General features: G+C 37.9%; 1 protein-coding gene across 1 annotated transcript in view; it reads left to right on the top strand.

Annotated features, from left to right (window-relative positions):
- Window positions 1–16,765, top strand: part of nbeaa (neurobeachin a) — a 270,715-nt gene extending 253,950 nt beyond the window's left edge. The window contains exons 39-45 of the mRNA XM_041260057.1: window positions 904–1,030; window positions 2,097–2,252; window positions 2,817–2,987; window positions 10,014–10,115; window positions 11,105–11,301; window positions 14,144–14,295; window positions 16,133–16,765. Of these exons, the coding sequence (XP_041115991.1) occupies window positions 904–1,030; window positions 2,097–2,252; window positions 2,817–2,987; window positions 10,014–10,115; window positions 11,105–11,301; window positions 14,144–14,295; window positions 16,133–16,223 (996 nt within the window). The 3' untranslated portion in view covers window positions 16,224–16,765. The remainder of the gene's footprint in view (window positions 1–903; window positions 1,031–2,096; window positions 2,253–2,816; window positions 2,988–10,013; window positions 10,116–11,104; window positions 11,302–14,143; window positions 14,296–16,132) is intronic.
- Window positions 16,766–18,567: the final 1,802 nt, after the last annotated feature.

The raw sequence follows: 18,567 nt of genomic DNA, 5'->3' as shown, positions 1-18,567 counted from the left end.
AATCTGATAGCTTGACTTCAGGCTGAACACTTGGGTGTGTTTAATTGACATCCCTCTCCCTGTTCTCACCCGTATCTACCTAACTACAAAAACAAAGTCAGTCACCACCTGCTCTGGAAGCTCCACTGGAAGGAGCTGTCTCTATGTGCAGTTTCTCAAGCAGACCGCTTTATCAATGGGATTGTCTATTTCCAATAGCTTCAGTGTGTCCCCAAGCATCAAGAATCACCAGTTTCCCTTTACAATCACTGTAACTAATGCATACCACCATTAATCTGTGTATTGTAGATGTAGGAGGCTTTTCAGTTTTTTAACATCGTGTGGTTTCCAGCTTCTACAGAGACAAATTGTTTTGCAGGTATTCTTCCAAAAGGCTCACTAAGACTGAATGAGATGAGAATTTTAGGAAGTATTACCATTAGCTGCATCTGAAACATTAGCCTGCAGTCTGGATCCCAATCTCGATCAATACGAGTAAATGAGACTTGTCTTAATCTCTATAATTATAAATGATCAGAATCCCGATCAAATCCTTTGAGAATAGTTTAGTAAAATAAATGTAAAACTGTATTTTCACATGGAACCAATCAGGCAAGTATGGAAAACATTACCCAAGCACCTTATGCAGAAACTGGCATCACAAAAGGGTTAACGGTCAAGGTTAGATGATCACAGCAGTTTTCATAAACAGCATAATAAAGCTGCCAGTTTTTCTTTGTCAGAAATCTCCATGGGTGGGGATAAAAACCAATTATGTATTCAACTCAACTTGTGTTGTATGTGTTTTTCTTTTTCTTTTAATTTACCTGTTTTTAGTTAATTATTTTCTTCCCTAGAATAGAAATATTTTCTTTTTCTGTGAAGCAATGTGGCTTTATAATTCTTGAAGAGGTGAGCAAATAGTTAACTGTGTGCTGTGTGTGGAAAGCCCTTCTTGATGACATGTGTGTCTGTGCAGGCCTCAGGGGAGCCCCGGGATACTCTCTGGAACAGGCCCATCACCTGCCCATTGAAATGGATCCATTAATTGGTGAGTCCAGTACTGTGGTATGAGAAGGGTTTTAGCTAGTCCCATTATAGCATTTGAGTTTATATAAATTCAGTCTTTACTGAATGTATGTGTAAGATTTTAATAAATAGAGCATGTTTTTTGTGTGGTTTTTCTTTTTAATTAATGGTTTATTTGTCTGTTTCTTTTTAAAGCTATTTGTAACAAGCATCCTGGTTCAAATCCCACTAGTTCAGGTCAACCCACAAGTTAACAACAGAATTAATTGTACGGTTTTTTGGGTCTAATTAGATATTTGGTAATTGTATTTGCACTGAGACAAAATAGAAACTAATTGAGACATGCCAACAGCTGTTATTGGTCAAGAAAGTGAAAAATGAATGTATATATTCTGCATGAAGTGTTATTACCTCTTACCTTTGCAGTTTACTACATTTATAGTGGTCAATAATAGCACACCCCTGAAGCTCACCTAATAAATCGCTTGACAGGTTGTTCAAGTGACACTAATTAGTTTAATTAGCACTATATGCCCTTTCACAGTGGTTTAGGTACTGTATACCATATACATTGTCAGAATTTTTGTTAAAATCATTTCTCGCAGTAGATTGTATTTAATTATATCAAATGGTAATACAATGTAAGCTGGAAATTCATTTTTATTTTACACAGTTTAACTGTAATATATAGAACTGTTGTTTAAAAATTCCAAAGCACAGCAGCAGTAAAACCTTTACTAAAACATGTCAGTGCTCATGTATCTTAATTCTCTACCAAAAACATTTAAAACTATTTTTATTTTTATTTTTGTACCCCCAGTGAATAATGATAATGCATGATGACTCCAGTTTTATTTACTTAATTACAGGAATAAAGAATTCCATTTGAGTATACAGTATCTATGTAGCAGTCTGCTAATGCTTTATGAATATAGCCTTTATTCCCATCAACGGAAAACATCTATGTTTGAGTATATTTGTACTCCACGCAAATGCAGGATTCAATTAGATCAGTACAATGAAGCTTAGTAATTTAGTAATTTATTTCACGGTGATTGCTTACCTAACAGTGTGCTTTTGTTTCATAGCCAATAACTCGGGTATGAACAAGAGGCAAATCACAGACTTGGTGGACCAGAGCATCCAGATCAACACTCACTGTTTTGTGGTGACTGCTGATAACCGCTACATCCTGGTCTGTGGCTTCTGGGACAAGAGCTTTAGAGTTTACTCCACAGAAACAGGTACAGTATCAATAGGGTTGATACTGTTTGTCTTGAGGGAGAAATCTATCTATAAGTTGAATACTGCTGAGATTTTTATTGGGACAAGGATGCTTAAAATTGTAAAGCACTTGTTGAAGAATGTAAAGATATTAGCCCTAGGCTCATTACCCTGTCCAATTTTAAGCATCATCTACCCACTGTCACTCCCCTGTATTAGCCCCTGTGCTTTTTGTTAATGTGTATGTACTCTATGCTGTTCTTTACATATTCAATTTACAATTATGCTACATACTTCCATATCGTAACAGAGAAAATAAACATGATTCCACTGTTAAGGTTCTTTACCTGTGAATATGTAGTTTAGAGTTTAAAATTATGGATAAAATAATAAACAACAAATCAGAAAATAATGAGGTTAGCTCAAGAACATTTCAGATATGCGTTAATTATGTAGGATGCTGAAAATTTGGTCACATAAATGTTATGTTACTAATACACTGGTATGCTTTAGAAATAATGCTTTCCCTAATACATAAATGGTAGTAGAGTTTTTACACAGTGAGACTCCTTTTTCTCCTGCAGGGAAACTGACTCAAATAGTGTTCGGTCACTGGGATGTAGTGACATGTCTGGCTCGGTCCGAGTCCTATATTGGGGGCGACTGCTACATAGTGTCGGGGTCCCGGGACGCCACCCTGCTGCTGTGGTACTGGAGCGGACGACACCACATCATCGGAGACAATCCCAATAACAGTGAGTGGGCAAAGCGCAAAGAATACCTGCAGCCTATACATACTGGTAATGCATGGGTCATGCATGGCTATTTTGCCAGCATTCTAAAGCAAATGCAGCTCAACATTGTATTCTCAGTGTTGCATAACAGTGAGGCAGAAATACAGCCCTCCACTAACTGGCAGATGCTTGTTTCCGCTGTATTTTTTAATATATATATATGCGCAGACGATTATTAAAGAAACATATTACTGAGGCAAGTGTTGTTAGGGCCCTCATTTAGTTTCTTTTCTATTGATGGATTTATTTACACATACGGTAAGTGTAGACGTCAAATCACAAATCTTGATCGTTATTATTTGTGTTCCTCAGCATTTGTTTGCTTCTGGTGTACCTTAGACATCCCAAGTAAGACCACAGTCAAATCTTGTGCATACGCAAAAACTTTAATGTCACATAGCTATAGATCCAGCTTCAAGGCTGACTTCCACTCTTATAGTAAACGATGGTAAGTAAAGCAGATGTCTGAGCAGCTTTTAACTTGGTTTTGTACTGGTTGACGAACCATCTACAAACATTTTCCCCTACAGCCCCCAATGCGATTGTCATGTACCTGATCATCTCAAAATGGTCCTGCATTTCTGACAAGAAATCCATAAACTGTATTTGTTTTGTTTATTTGATATTACTGCAAGCTGAGCAGGTTATGAATATAGTAGGACCTGTCATAACTGATTTAGTTGGATCCAGGGGACCATCAGATATGTAAAAATGATGCATCTCAGATGTCAGGCGCATCCGTGTGTCTAAAACACCAAAGTACGGTACTGTACTGCATTACTCTGTACAAAAGAAGAAACAATTAAAATTATTGCAAAGCAAAGCACTGTAATACAGTATTTGTCAATTTACAAAATTGCATTCCAGAAACAGTTCTTACCATGCTTTCGCAGTCTGTGCCAAAGCAACTGTGTGCGTGTTAACCCGAGATAAAAACAACAGGAAGAAAGTGTGCACACAATTACATACTGGCTTTGGAGGCTGGCAAAACAAATCTTGTTTCAGCGTTTTAACGGTACAGTTTGCCCTTGCCGCCTTGTTTTCTTTTATTTAACATGGTTAAACTGGGCTGTTACGTGAAGTGACAGCATGTAAGCAGTTAAACTGAATTCCCAAACGCTGTCTTTTTTTAATGTTTTTTTTTAATATTTTTTTTTTTTTTTTTTTTTTTATCTACAACTGAATCCGTTCCGTCCTGCTAAGAGCTGAATTTACTGTTTTAGACCCATAATAAATGTGCATTGATCAGTTTCCATCAGTTTCGTTCGGTTGGCAACAGCATGTGTAAATGACACCTGGCAGAGGTCTATCAGTTAATAGAGGGTATCGTATCTTACAGGATTGGATATGATAGGTTCTACTGTATCTTGATAAAAAAATATATATATATATATAGTACCCAAAGCGCAGGCTAAAGGAAAATATTGTATCAATTTAGGCAGAAACAAACTACTAGACTTGCTGCTCAGTCCAGCTAGTATTCTAAAAGCGTGCAGTTCTGAGGGGGAAAAAAACGGTGGTGGGGTGGAGGGTCCATGTGTCAGATATTACAAGTAAACCAGTTTAGTTGCGAGAATTTTATAATTAACTTTGAAGCCGCTAAGACAGTTAATTAAGAATTTCAGCTTGGTTGCACCCAATTAGCAAAGGGGAGATTCACTCTCGTTAGCAGTTGTGCAAAACAGAATCTCTTGATTTTCTCAGAGATACAGTCTATCACCCAGTTCAAGGAGACAAAGGATCCAAACATTCCGCACAACGAAAGAAAGCAGGGAAGTAGACTGATGGACAGGGGGCTTTCTTTCTATTACTGACTAAATCTCTGGAGCTGCAGCTTAGGTGAGCTGGTGTCTTGATCAGCCGCATCTAGTCTAAATTGAGTATTGCAGTTGCTAACCACAAAGAAGTATAAAGTTAGTCTAGTCTGTCTTTAAAAATGTCACTGAGCAAGCCTAGAATTTCCGATTTAAGTGGTTTCCACGCCTCATAGCTTGAGAGCCATACATATTAATTTAAGGTACTTTGTGAAAATCATACCACTCATTTTGTGCTAGAATATGGGTGTGATAGCTTCTTCTAAATTGCAACATCTGTTTCAGAGAAAAAATTTTTGGACGGGAGCAATACTGTATTTTGCAAAGCCAGCACACTCTAGTGGCCATTTATTGCAGCTTTTATATAAATCTACAGATGTTTCTGAATGATGTTGTCCTTATTTATTTGCTGTCTGTTTTAAATAGTATTTGCCAAATAATAGAAGACTGTGTGTGTGTGTGTGCGTGTGCGTGTGGGTGTGCGTGTGTGTGTGTGTATATATATATATATATATATATATATATACATTTTTTTTACTATTTAGATGTTTCAACTGACGCCTTAAGCTTCGCTTAGGTATGAGCGACAATCAGATACCAAATACAGTAAGTAATTGCATGATATCACAATATCATGTAACATGTTCAGAAGTAATTGTTCTCAATAACAAATTATTCCAAGACTTCTAAGGCTATTTATTTGCATTTACATGTAACTAAAGTTTTTGTTTAGACTATACAGTCTATCACAGAAGCTGAAAAAGAGCAATTCAAAGCAAATATGTGGTTAAACGCTTTAGCTGAGTAGATTGTTCCAGTAGATTATTAAAAGTATGATGTATTTATACTGAAGTGATGCTAGACAGATTGATCAGCAAGGTACATCTTTTTTTTGTTATTATTATTAATCTCTTTCCTAAGCCGTTAAAATTGGCTCAGAACCTTTAAACGAAAGGTTAAGGTAGATGTGATTGTATGATTTGAGTCGGGCGTACATTAGGTGGGTCTTTTTCAATATTTTATTACCTTTGATCCGTGTTTTTGTGTTCGCCAAAAATTCAGTGACTGTTAATGCAGAAGGCTTGCCCTTAACCAAAGCAATTCCCCTTCCACTAACTCTTCTTCGCATGTTAAAAAATGAATTTGCACAGTCTAATTAGAGTGGCTGGGCGAGGGGCCCCCTGGGGCCCGGACTGATTGAATCTTTTGTCAGATAGGTGAGCTGGTCTTGGCTGCCAATCCCCAGGAGGGCCTTGGTGCAATATATTCTATTCAGCACAGCGACTGGTGTTCTTTAAAGGTATCAGTGCTATTCAGGAGCTGTCTCTAGAGCCTGTAACTTCATTGATTGGGGACTTCACCTGACGTCTCTCGTTACTCAGCCTCCAGCAGGATGCAAGCCTGGGCCTGAGGGATCTCAGAGGTCTCTCTTCCACTGGGTTGTTCTTAATGTCCTGTTTAAGCAGTACGCCTGTTCAAGCCTGCGCCATGAACAAGCAATCCTTTGGGATATCAGCATATGCAGTGCTAGCCATGAATAGTGCCTCAATTAACATTTACCTTCAAAATACAGTTTCTCATTTCCCATTAAAAAGAGTGTGGACCCTTTGCATTCATTGCGTCAGTCTGTCAAACTCTATATAGTGAATCCAATAACAGCCTTGATTTTACTTCACTTTATCATACTTTGCCTTGTTTAGATGTTTCAGATTGCATTTGCCTATAACCCGATAAACTTGTTTTTATCCAAATATTTTTCACGTTTGAGATATTGTGCGATTATTATCCGATTTTTAATACAGTTCAAATCATTTCACTTCTTATCCCTTAAAGATCACTGTGCAATCAGGCTGAAATATAGTATCTAAAACCTGTTTGGTACACTTTCTTAAACAGTACAGAAAACGCGTGTACACTTTTGTCTAAACCTAAATAATAAAATCGTGAACTCTGTAATCTAATAGATCTAATCTAATCTCTTAACATGTGAGCGAAATCAGCCTTTTAACATTTGAAAATACGTTCAACAAGTGTAGCAACTGAATTAACATTACCTCACCACTTGGGTGCAGAAAGAAGTCCACACCATGTGTTGCTGTACATGTGACATTTACAGTATGAACAGCAAGGGTTCCACTTTACAAAGCCTCACATCCTTAATGAAAATGTTCACATTTCGGTGGTTGAATGTCCAGGTTCATTTCCCTGCATATAACCTTTTAACCCTTACTTCATTCATCATGTGACAGTGAAGAAATAATCCATTTGGTTTGGACTAATTGCTGTGATTCCTGACATTTCCTTGACAGATACCTGGTTCTGCTGTGGACGTATATTACACAGTGTCCATACAGCATCCCACCCACTTCTAGCACAACTATATATCGGCACAGTTTTTGTTTCTGTGTAAAAACAATATATCTGGAATTCACTTCATGCATTTCACTTGGCATGTGTCTCTTCTGTGTGTCTATCCTAAGGTGTCACAAAGCTTATGTAGTAGTTCTGTTTTCTTCTTTGTTGAAAAATATTCATGAATCCAGTTTAAATCCCCAAAGCAATGCACAAAATATATGTAATTGGCTCTATATGTAACAAGTGAAATATTAACAAATATTCAACAAAAAAAAAAATCAATTAAAAGAATACTCCTGTGGTTTATATAAAGGGCATTTAAACAGTGTGGTGAAGACTTATACGATGTACTTCTGTTTTTGAAGGATTCTACCTTGGCCCTCTTCCCTTTTACAAATAGACATATGTACAAGACTGTTGTTGTCGCACTGTTTCATAAATAATAAGTAATGCACTTGTACTTTTAAACAAGATTGGTTTGAGACGGGTTAAAATATAAAAATAGTTGAGTTCCCTTTAGAACAGTACAAGAAATGGAACGCTTAGCGGTTGTTTCAGATGCATTCAGGTATTGAGCTCCAAATCCTTGACAAACAGGAAATCTTTTTTTTTTTTTTTTCGCCTGAAAGAAAAACAATGGGGCTACAAATTTTGTGCTGTTGCAAATACTTAAAAGACGCAGAAGTAGTTTAGAATCATTCGTTGGACTCAAAAAATGGGGCTGACAAACAGGAAATCTTTTTTTTTTTTTTTTTTTCGCCTGAAAGAAAAACAATGGGGCTGCAAATTTTGTGCTGTCGCAAATACTTAAAAGACGCAGAAGTAGTTTAGAATCATTCGTTGGACTCAAAAAATACAGTGCTACGTGTCATTTCTTTTTCCTAAGGTGACATTCAACAACACTTTCCAGTGGGGTGTTCACTCTATACTCTTTCTATTCCATTTGAAGCGTATGAAATGTTAAGACAGGGGAGTGTTTGGGCCATGTCCTGTCTGAAAGCATGATTGAATACCACAATAGAACAAGAATAACACGTGTCAGAAAGCAGCACTGTGTTTTTGATTGAATCCACAGCTCCGTAATGTTTACACAGACTGGTCCAAAACTACCGTTACTAAACGGTACTAAAAAGCCATGGCATGGATATATATATGTGTGTGTGTGTGTGTGTGTGTATATATATATATATATATATATATATATATATATATATATATATATATATATATATATATATAGACACAGTACCAGTACAAGTCTGCGAAACCGGCGATTAACTGGCCCTGAAATACAAGCTCAGCTAAATGCTACTAGAAGTACAGATGTATCAACATCAACTGTTCAGAGGAGATTGCGTGAAGCTGGCCTAACTGGAAGAATTGCTGTAAAGACATCATTGTTAAGAGTGCAGAATAATAGGAAGAGACATGCCTGGGCCAAAAATCACAGAAACTGGACATTTGAAGAGTGGAAGTCGGTCTTATGGACCGATGAATAAAAATTTGAAATATTTGGGTAAGGCACAGAGACGGTGAGCGCATGAGTTCTGCATGTGTGGTTCCCACTGTCAAGCATGGAGGAAGCAGTGTCATGGTCTGGGGTTGCTTTGCTGGTGACAGAGTTGGTGATCTTTACCAAGTCTATGGCAAGCTCAACCAGCACGGTTATCATAGCATAGTTCAGAGGCATGCCATTCAATCAAGATTACGGCTTGTTTGGCAGTGGATAATGACCCGAAACACACCTCAAAGTTGTGCAAGAACTATCTGGCGAAGAAGGAAAGTGAAGGACAACTCAATCAAATGACCTGGCCTGCCCAGTCTCCAGTCCTCAATCCCATAGAACTTGTATGGGACGAACTGGACAGAAGAGTCAAAACAAAGCTACCCACAAGTGCCCTACATCTCTGGGAATTGCTGCAGAAGAGCTGGGAAGAAATGTCGGGTGATTTCCTGCTGAAACTTGTTAACTGAATGCCTCGTGTTTGAGGCTGTTATTAAGGCAAAGGGTGGCTATTTTGAGGACTCCAAGATTTAGAGACAATTTTCAATTTTCTTGAACATTGCTTTGATACTTCTTATGTTTTGTATATTGTAACGTGTTTCCAGCAAGTGTACTCAGACTTTTGACTGACTGTGTGTGTGTGTGTGTGTGTGTGTGTGTGTGTGTCTATATATACATACGTGTAAACCTGCTTATACTGACCACTCAATGGGCTGTACAAGTGTCTTTGAATTAACCCAAGGAATATGTTACTTGGATGTTCACCAAATTTCTCACATTACAGAGGTGATTCTATTACAGTGGTGGTCTTCAAAAAAGGTTTGATTGTAGAGACCATTTAACATGGGGGATTATACTGCAGAGAGAGACAGCGATCCCTTCAGTACAAGTGGTTGTTATCCCTGAGGTCTAAAGGCTATTTTACAGTTTGACTTTTTTAAAGTGTAGAATTTTTTATGGGAGGTAGCTTTGGACCAATTGGGAAACAGAATCCGTGTCCGTAGAGGTATATAAGAAAACATTTAACCCTCGATGTACCCCCTCATCGGCGACTTTTGACGTTGCCAGGTAGCAACTTTTGCCATCCAACGCATCGACCCAGTTTTGACGCCACTGCCAGGCAGCCCAGAAAGATGACTTCTGACAGCCCTTATCTGTTCCGCCACTGTGAGTAGCTGTTATTTCTAGGGGAAAAGGCACTTTTTTGTTATTGTTGCAGCACTTTGTAAAGGGGAAAGGGCTTTTCCTCTGCCCCTCGGGTGGGTTTTATTGACTGCTTTAATCCTAAACTATTTCTCCTGCTTTGTGTTGCAGGTGACTACCCTGCACCGAGAGCCGTCCTGACAGGTCACGATCATGAGGTGGTCTGTGTGTCTGTTTGCGCAGAGCTGGGCCTGGTCATCAGCGGAGCCAAAGGTCAGGAGAGTTTCTCCCCAGAGCTTGTGATCCTGTAGCAATATTAACATGCTGCTTGAATGGGTGCTGCTTTTTATTTCCCAGAGTTCAATTGTAATTTTAATGTGTCATTCTTGAAGAAAAGGGCACCTTTTTAATTTTGTCCTGGTCTGGCCTCAACAGCTGTTCCACTTCAGAGGCATTCAGTCTTTATAAAAACAAATCATATTATTATAATTGCCAAATAAAATAAATGGTTCAATAAAAGGACATAATTTGCATCAATATACGGTATACAAAAAACGGATCATGTCCTGTCAAAGGCAATATTCTTTTCAAAGCCCCACAGCAATTTTGATCCAGTTCTTTCAAATGTGTTTATCACATTCTCGTCAGACTGATAACCTCTCTTCTCAGTTTTGGCCAAAATCCATTTTATGGCCCAGAGGTGGTGACAAGAGAAGTCTATCTGAAAGGACACCCATAAAGGCTGTTACCCCATCAATAAATAATGATGAAAACAGCAAGCATTACACAGCAGGCACTGCAACGCATGGCTGCGAAACCAGTTCAAAACAAGTGCTAGTACCACCCACATGATTTTTTATTGACATGTCCTTGTGTTTCCCTGCTAAGTGGTGGTTCTTTGAATGTAGGATACAAGTGTCGGGCCCTGCACAAACTCCATTACTGCTACTTAGAGACAAAACTGTAGGTTGTTGGGGAGCTTTGGAATGCTGTGCAATACACTGCTCAAAAATCTAAATTTTCCTTTAGAAATATTCCGCGTATGTCCCTTACTTCACATGTCCCTTTATATTATACTATACTAACAATCCTAAAAAAACATATTTGTAATGTATAACACCAGCAATAACTTAATTTAAAAGTCTGTAGTTATCATTCTTGATGCGATTTATAAGCAACCGTGTGTATGTAAGTGTGAGGCATCTTGCCAATGTCTAAGTTCTGCAGGGCTAAGAAAAGTGTTGCCTCTTTGTCATTCACAGAGGGGCCATGCTTGGTGCACACCATTACAGGAGACCTCCTCAGAGCCTTGGAGGGGCCAGAGAACTGCCTCTGCCCACGTCTCATTTCAGTGTCCAGCGAGGGCCACTGTATCATCTGCTATGAACGGGGAAGGTTCTGCAATTTCAGCATCAATGGAAAACTCTTGGCGCAGATGGAGATCAATGATTCCACCAGGGTAGGTGCCTCTCATTGGTCCCAGACAGTGTAGATGAGCGACTGTATTAAGGCAGAATGACAGTGACTTGCATTCATTAAGTTATTAAGAAATATTTCATTTATCTATCAATTAATCATTGTAATATCACTCAGTGGCAAATGTGTTTACCCAATATAATAATTCTATGTTAGTCCCTACTTTGCTATTCTAGTACGTACCTAAAAAATGATTTCCATTACATGAAAGTAGATGTTAAACTTCATGCTGATTTGAACTCAGCTCTCGCCAAGATAAGCACCAACTAAGACGTAGCTTTACAGTAAACTAATGTGATCCATCTGCATCTCCATCTATTTGCGTTGCTTTCCATCTGATGATGTAGATATCCTTTAGTTGGTGTTGTTTGCTGTAGTGTAATGCTGGCTCCAGGGATCAGCTCATTTTGCCTCCCCAGCGCATCAGCACACACAACGTCTGCGATGCTGGCTCCGGGGATCAACCCAATGCGGTCTCCCCAGCGCATCAGCATGACAACTGTCTGGATTGAGCTAAGTAGGGTACATCTCTGGGGTCTTCAAGTGGGCACCTTCCGTCCTTGGTATTTCGTCAGCTAGCACGACACCTCAAGAGGGCTCAACAGTGATTCTGGCATCCCAGCATCACCCCCCTTCATCCCCCACTGAGCTCAGCCCAGCTTACTTACTTAGTCCTTGGCTAAGACCCACCTTACATCATGTCAAAATGTGCCTTAATGTTGCAGGTGCTGAACACAAAGGACATGAGGGATCCTCACCCACCCAGAGGTTTAGGTTCTGTGGTGATGGGAGAACATCATATGTTGATCTGATGAGGAAACTGATCCTGCTCTGTTCCATTGTCCATAGGTCTTGCCAGCCGATCTTGTGTTGTTCCACACTTTCCCATCTCATCCATTCTTCCTGCTTGGCCTGGGACACTCTTGATCCTCTCCTCCTGCTTTTGCACCTCATTGACTACCAGCTTCCTCCGTAGAGCTGGGGTTGCCTTGTGCCACGTAGGAGGAGCTGAACTAAGACCAAGACCTCCTTTTCCATGTTGAACTTGCCCCATAATATCTCCGATTCGAAGGGCAGCCTTACCATCTTCCACAGCTTTCTTTGCCGCCCATTTTCTTCCAGTTTTCAACACAGGTGCTGCCTCCCTTACACATTTGTCGTGTGAATCTACTAATGTCATTTCCAGTCGGACTTTGGCGCACTTAAACTCATCGGTTAGAGCAGAGATTGGTAGCTGCAGTATTCCTTTACCATAGTCCCACTCTGATGAGGCAGCATGGAACTCCTAACCATTTCCTGACGTATGAACTGATTAAAGTTTCCAGCCTCTCAACTGTTGTCAAGGAAACCTCGTACTCAGTCAGTGGCCACAGCAGTCTTGGCAGTAGACCAAACTGAAAACACCAGAGTTTCAGTTTGCCCAGTAAAGCGCTGCTGTCTATGCTCTTCAACCCTTCCACTGCTTGTTGTCTAACTTCTCCCACACAAATTGTGTCCTTTAGATCCCCGTTGTACCATCTCCCTAGACTTTTCACTGACTTCTCGGACACTTGGTATTGCCTCCCCATTAATGTAGAACCAATTTACCTTTAATTAAAGAGATGCTCCTTGATTTAGTGAGCTTGAATTGCATTCATGCCCATTCAATGTTATTGTTTAATTTGCCCAATAACCAATAAGTGCAGGCTACTGTTGTAGTCAGTGTTATCATGTCATCCATGTATGCTCGAATTGGTGGTAGTCGCATTCCAGAAGCCAAGCGCTCTCCTCCCACTACCCATTTTGATGCCCTAAGAATTACTTCCATTGCCATGATAAAAGCCAGTGGAGAAATGGTACATCCTGCCATTATTCCAACTTCTAAACATTGCCATGTAGTGCTGAATTCTCAAGTTGAAAAACTAAATTGCAAATCTCCAAAGTAGGCTTTCACTAAATTTGTTATTGTTATCGATACACTAAAAAAATCAAATGCTGCCCAAAGAAGTTCATGTGGCACTGAACCATTTGCATTAGCCAAATCCAGGAATGTCACATGGAGCTGCTCCTTCTCCTTTTTTGCTGATATAAAATGTACTAAATAAAATGTTCAGTAACCCTCTGAAAGAAGAGCCAAGTCCTGCTGATTTACTAATTAATGCATTACGGGACCACACATACACAACTTTAAAACCTTTAGTCCCATTTACTAATGTAGGCTAATGCTGCTTTTAAAGTGGAGAAGCATTATAATACAGATGAAATGAGCTAGTTATCGGATTATTCTAATAATCGTTGCAGCAGTCATTTTGATATGTCTGGACTGCTGTAAGTTGCAAAGTTCTAGTGTAGCAGGATAGCGTCAGAAATAAGGCTCCGAGTCAAGGAAGTTGCAGTTCAAGTGCGTGTGCGCACTTTTAATCAGCAATGAACAAACACACATAAATAAACAGGCACAAGGGCCAAAATAAAATGTTAAACAAAACAGTATTATGTATTATAGTTTGGGCATGTGGTCACTCCCCAATTACCACTCAGTTACCTAATTGGGGAATGACCACACCTGTGATTGTTGGCAGAGACAGATTTAACCCCATCCTTGCCAGCCTTACATTCACACACACACACACACACACACACACACACACACACACACACACACACACACACACACACTATTTACATTAAGGGCTTTCACCCTGCCACATCTAGTCTAACAGTCAATTGCATACTAAAAGGACAGGGCAGTGCATTGTTACTGTGAGAACCCTAAACTTAACCTAAAGCATTATTATCATGTTGTGGTCAAGTGTTTAAAACGTGCTCTGGATGTGTTCTGTTGTCAGGCCATACTCCTAAGCAGTGATGGACAGAACCTGGTTACAGGAGGTGACAATGGAGTGGTGGAGGTGTGGCAAGCCTGTGACTTCAAACAGCTATATATATACCCTGGCTGCGACGCTGGCATCAGGGCAATGGACTTATCACATGATCAAAGGTAAGTCCTTCAGTAATTGTTGTCTGGCTCGTCAATGCAGTCACACTCACATGCATACTCAAAAACCCTTCCAACATCGTGTAGATTATATTCCCAGACATGCCTAACGTGTGTGTGTGTGTGTGTGTATGTATGTATGTATGTATATATATATATATTAGTTGGTTACCCAATGTGTTACTACTGCTAATGTGTTGGAAAAGCAGTGTATTTTGAATCACTGAAAACAATATGTGTATTGCTTAGGTGTGTTTATTTATAGAATTTGGCTGATACGTGACCCTGTTTTAATGTGATGGATGTCATTCATCAAGACATTGAACATAAGTTGTCATTAGTTTTAGTTTTAGCACCTAGAATGAAGCATGAAGCCCTTCTCTGACTGTGCTCTGTAAAGAAGTGTGGCTTTTTAATGTATTTTTTCTCACACAAATTGCACAGTAGTTAAAATAAATATGCAAGTTTAATGCAGCACTTAATTCGATTTGTAAGCCATCACTGTTCCCTTCCTACCCCAGTGAACTTTAGACTCTGTTGTTTCCCCTGATAGAATGTGTAATGCCGTGCAAACAGTACAGAAGCCATTTGTTTCTTTTCTCCACTGTCAGTCTCTGGTTGACCTCGGAAATGGTGACTTTCTGACACTGGCAAAAGCTTATGCTCCAAATCGCTTCAACCACTATAACAATCAGTCAGTGGTTTACAAATAAAATGCAGTTCTCACTTCATTCCTGATGGAGGGCGCATTATTTTTCTATTTATCAAAAAAAAAAAATGCGTATATACAGAAATACAAGAAGCTTTTGATTTAAGATGAGAGAAAGCAGTAACTATAGAATTATGCGTAATTGGGATATGTGACTTTCATGCAATTTGATTGGCTCTTGTAATGCTGGAGTTTGCATATTACATATTACGGTAAAATTCAACATTTTGGGAAATATTAAGATTTTCTGGTAAATGTCGACATTTACCAAGCAAAACGGTAAATATCCGAAGTAAACATGATAATGCTTTACTTCAGGAGTGACCAAGTGTTTTTGTGTAATGACCGAATGTCTCGCTTTCGCTCATTGTAAGACTTCAGGAGTCCTGTGTAACTACAAGTGCCACAAGTCTACCATGCTGTACATTTATTTAGACATAAGTACATTTATCTAAAAGTGTGCTTTTCTGTTGAAAAAAAAACAAAAACTAATGTCCTAAATGATTTCATTTGCATTTAACAGAATGTTCTTTTTCATCACACTGCTACATATTTGGAGTACAGTTTCCATCAACTCCATTGTGAACTGTTTTATATGCAAATTTACCAGAATGTTGGTTATTCTACATAAGTGTTATATTGTTCAGTATCATGTTGAACCTGTTTAAATTCTTCAATTGCGCATTACTGAAAGCTCATTCATGATTATTTTCTTAATGGAAAATGCTGTGCAGAAATACGTATATTCTTTGACATTAATGATTATTTTGTTAATTGGCAATTTATATGTAGGAATAAATACATTCTTCAATGACCTGACATACCTGCATTTATCAATAAACTTCCATAAATCATAAGAATAACCGGTCAGATTTTTCTTCATCATTTCAGACATTTACCACCTTACTTTGTAAATGTTGACAGTTTACTGTTTGTAAATTATATATATATATATATATATATATATATATATATATATATATATATATATATATATATATATATATATATTATATATATAGTGAACTGTTATTCACTTTTTTTGTCATTTTGTATTAATTTAATTTAATTGCATTGTTTATGAATTTGCCTCGAATTCATTTTCTCCTTCCTCTCTTGTGTCTTCTGCAGGACTCTGATAACTGGAATGGCTTCTGGGAGCATTGTCGCTTTTAACATTGATTTTAACCGATGGCACTATGAACATCAGAACAGATACTGAATGCAGACTAAAGACTGGCTGCCGTGGGAATGTGAGGTGCTGCAGGGAGCGTCCAGTCTAGACAAGAGAACAACATCATAGAGACTTCCTCGCCCTCTGATGTACATTCCATTACACTAGCAATAGCAGTCCACTGTAGTCAGAAACCTTTCTATTTTGTGTTTTCTTTCACGCCTGAGCACCAGCTGCTACCAAGCTAGCTTGTATCATGTAAATTCATGAAAATCGAAATGGATTCTGCAAGTCATATTTCATATTTCCAATGCCTTTTATATTGAGGAGGGGTGGAAACTTGCGTTGTAAAGACCTTGGAAGATAAAAAAAAAAAAAAAAGTGTCCAGTTAAAAAAGAAAGAAAATGAATACATGAATAAATAAATAAACAAAACGATAATTATTTTAGATTTAACTTTTCGTCGTAATTTCAGTCATATTTTTCAAGCTGTGAAAAAAAAATATCCCATTTGATACTTTGTACACCCGTTGCAAAGCTTACCTTAAAGGGATACTTTTGTAAAAGTAAAACCTTGTATAAAAAAAAAATGTTTCTTATCCAGATGTGGCGTTTCATTAGGCATGTATTGTACATCTGGTGTGTCAGTGGAACAGATGCATTTACAAAGCTTCAAAAAACATCTTGATGGTGGGTATGGAAGTTGGCTTGCTTTAAATGAATGAGCCACAAAGGGGTCTTACAAACAGTTCCACCATTTTCACCCAAGGGTATTGAGAAGTGATTTTTACTTCCATGTATATGCCTGTCCATTTCACACTTATCATTTAGGACTCAGTGTAAAGATGATTTATATTCAATTATGATCATATTTCTTTTTACCGGAAGTGTAGTTGGGAAAGCTCATTTCTGTGCTTTTATGGTAAAACAACAAACTTTTTGAACGCAGTTGGTTTCCTGATCAAATGATTTGAAAAGGAAACGAAGCTCATTGTGAAATTCCCATCACAGATATCCTCTTGGTCATACCGAGGCACAGGTTATTTCTTCATAATTGAATGTATTGTAAAGGTGGGTGGTTACTACAGGTTTTACCTGCACACTAATTGGTTCAGACAACACACCCAGAGGTGAACTATCTAAAGTCCTTCCTGTTTGTATATTTGGTGACTGTTTTGTCATAGATGTACATATTGTGTTGGTAGGGTTATGAGGCATGTAACAGGGATGTCATTTTCTCAAGACAAAAAAAAAAAATACACTTGCCGTCATTTATTTAAGATTAATTAATGGAATCTTTGTATTGGCACTTCTCACCAGAAACATATCATTATTTATTGCTGTGATTACTTATTTGTCACCCACCTTGTATTAGTAAATTTTAGCACTGAATTCTTTATTCATTGTTGTTTGTATTTAAAGACTATGAATCACGGGGGGGAGCCAGTGTAATGATTAAGTTGTACAACCACAAGTCAGTGAGCAATATCATGAGTTTGTAGTTTAGATTTGGGGGTATATTTAGGCATCTGGAACAAACAATTAAAAAAATTAAATCTTAAAAAAAGAAAAAACAGGTTCTGTCATCTGGAAATATTTTAGATATATACAGTCCTAAAGCTATTGTAATCATGTTTTATTGCAAAGATGTAAAATATGCCAGATGTGTGTGAGTTGGAATTTAAAAAGAGAAATAAAATATGCAAAGAATTCAGTGATTGGCCTTTTTCTTTGTCCATGCCATTTGCACAGGTTACATATCAAGTGTAGCTACTATCAGGTGCTGGAATTGGACATTTTGCATGCAATCAGTAGTGTGTTTCTAGAGGTGTATACTTGTACTGTATTCCTTGAATTTATTTTTCATAATGGTTTTACTTTTGTAATGTATTTATTTTTTAATCGTCAGCGTTTATAAGAGATTTAATTTAAAAGAAGGCAATTCTAGGTGAAAATCCTGCCATAATATTGAGTCAAATTGTGTTTTTTTTTCTGTTATATTGTTTTGTTTTGTTTTCTAAGCATTTCTATATGATTTTTAAGTTATCTGGACTGTTTTTTGTTTGTTTGTTTGTTTGTTTTTTCTGATGTGTTATGTGTTCGAAGTTTATAAAAAAAATTACGTTTCAGAACATCCTTGTTGGAAACAATTTAATTTATAATTTTGCAGATATAATCAACCTAGAACTGTAAAATAAAATAAAATGGTTTATTTTTCCTTTTTTTGTCATCTTTATGATAAAACCCTGTTGGTGAGGTTTTAGTTTTTTTGATTATTATTATTTTGTAATCTAAACACTGGTGTAACCTGAAACTATGTAAGATCTGTATATAACAAAACCAGAGACCCAGATTTAGCCTGCAACTCTGTTTACTGCAGGTGCAGAGTGGG

The sequence above is a fragment of the Polyodon spathula genome, chromosome 9 (assembly GCF_017654505.1).
Source record: "Polyodon spathula isolate WHYD16114869_AA chromosome 9, ASM1765450v1, whole genome shotgun sequence".
Taxonomy (NCBI): domain Eukaryota; kingdom Metazoa; phylum Chordata; class Actinopteri; order Acipenseriformes; family Polyodontidae; genus Polyodon; species Polyodon spathula.
This window is presented reverse-complemented; position numbering and strand designations above follow the sequence as displayed.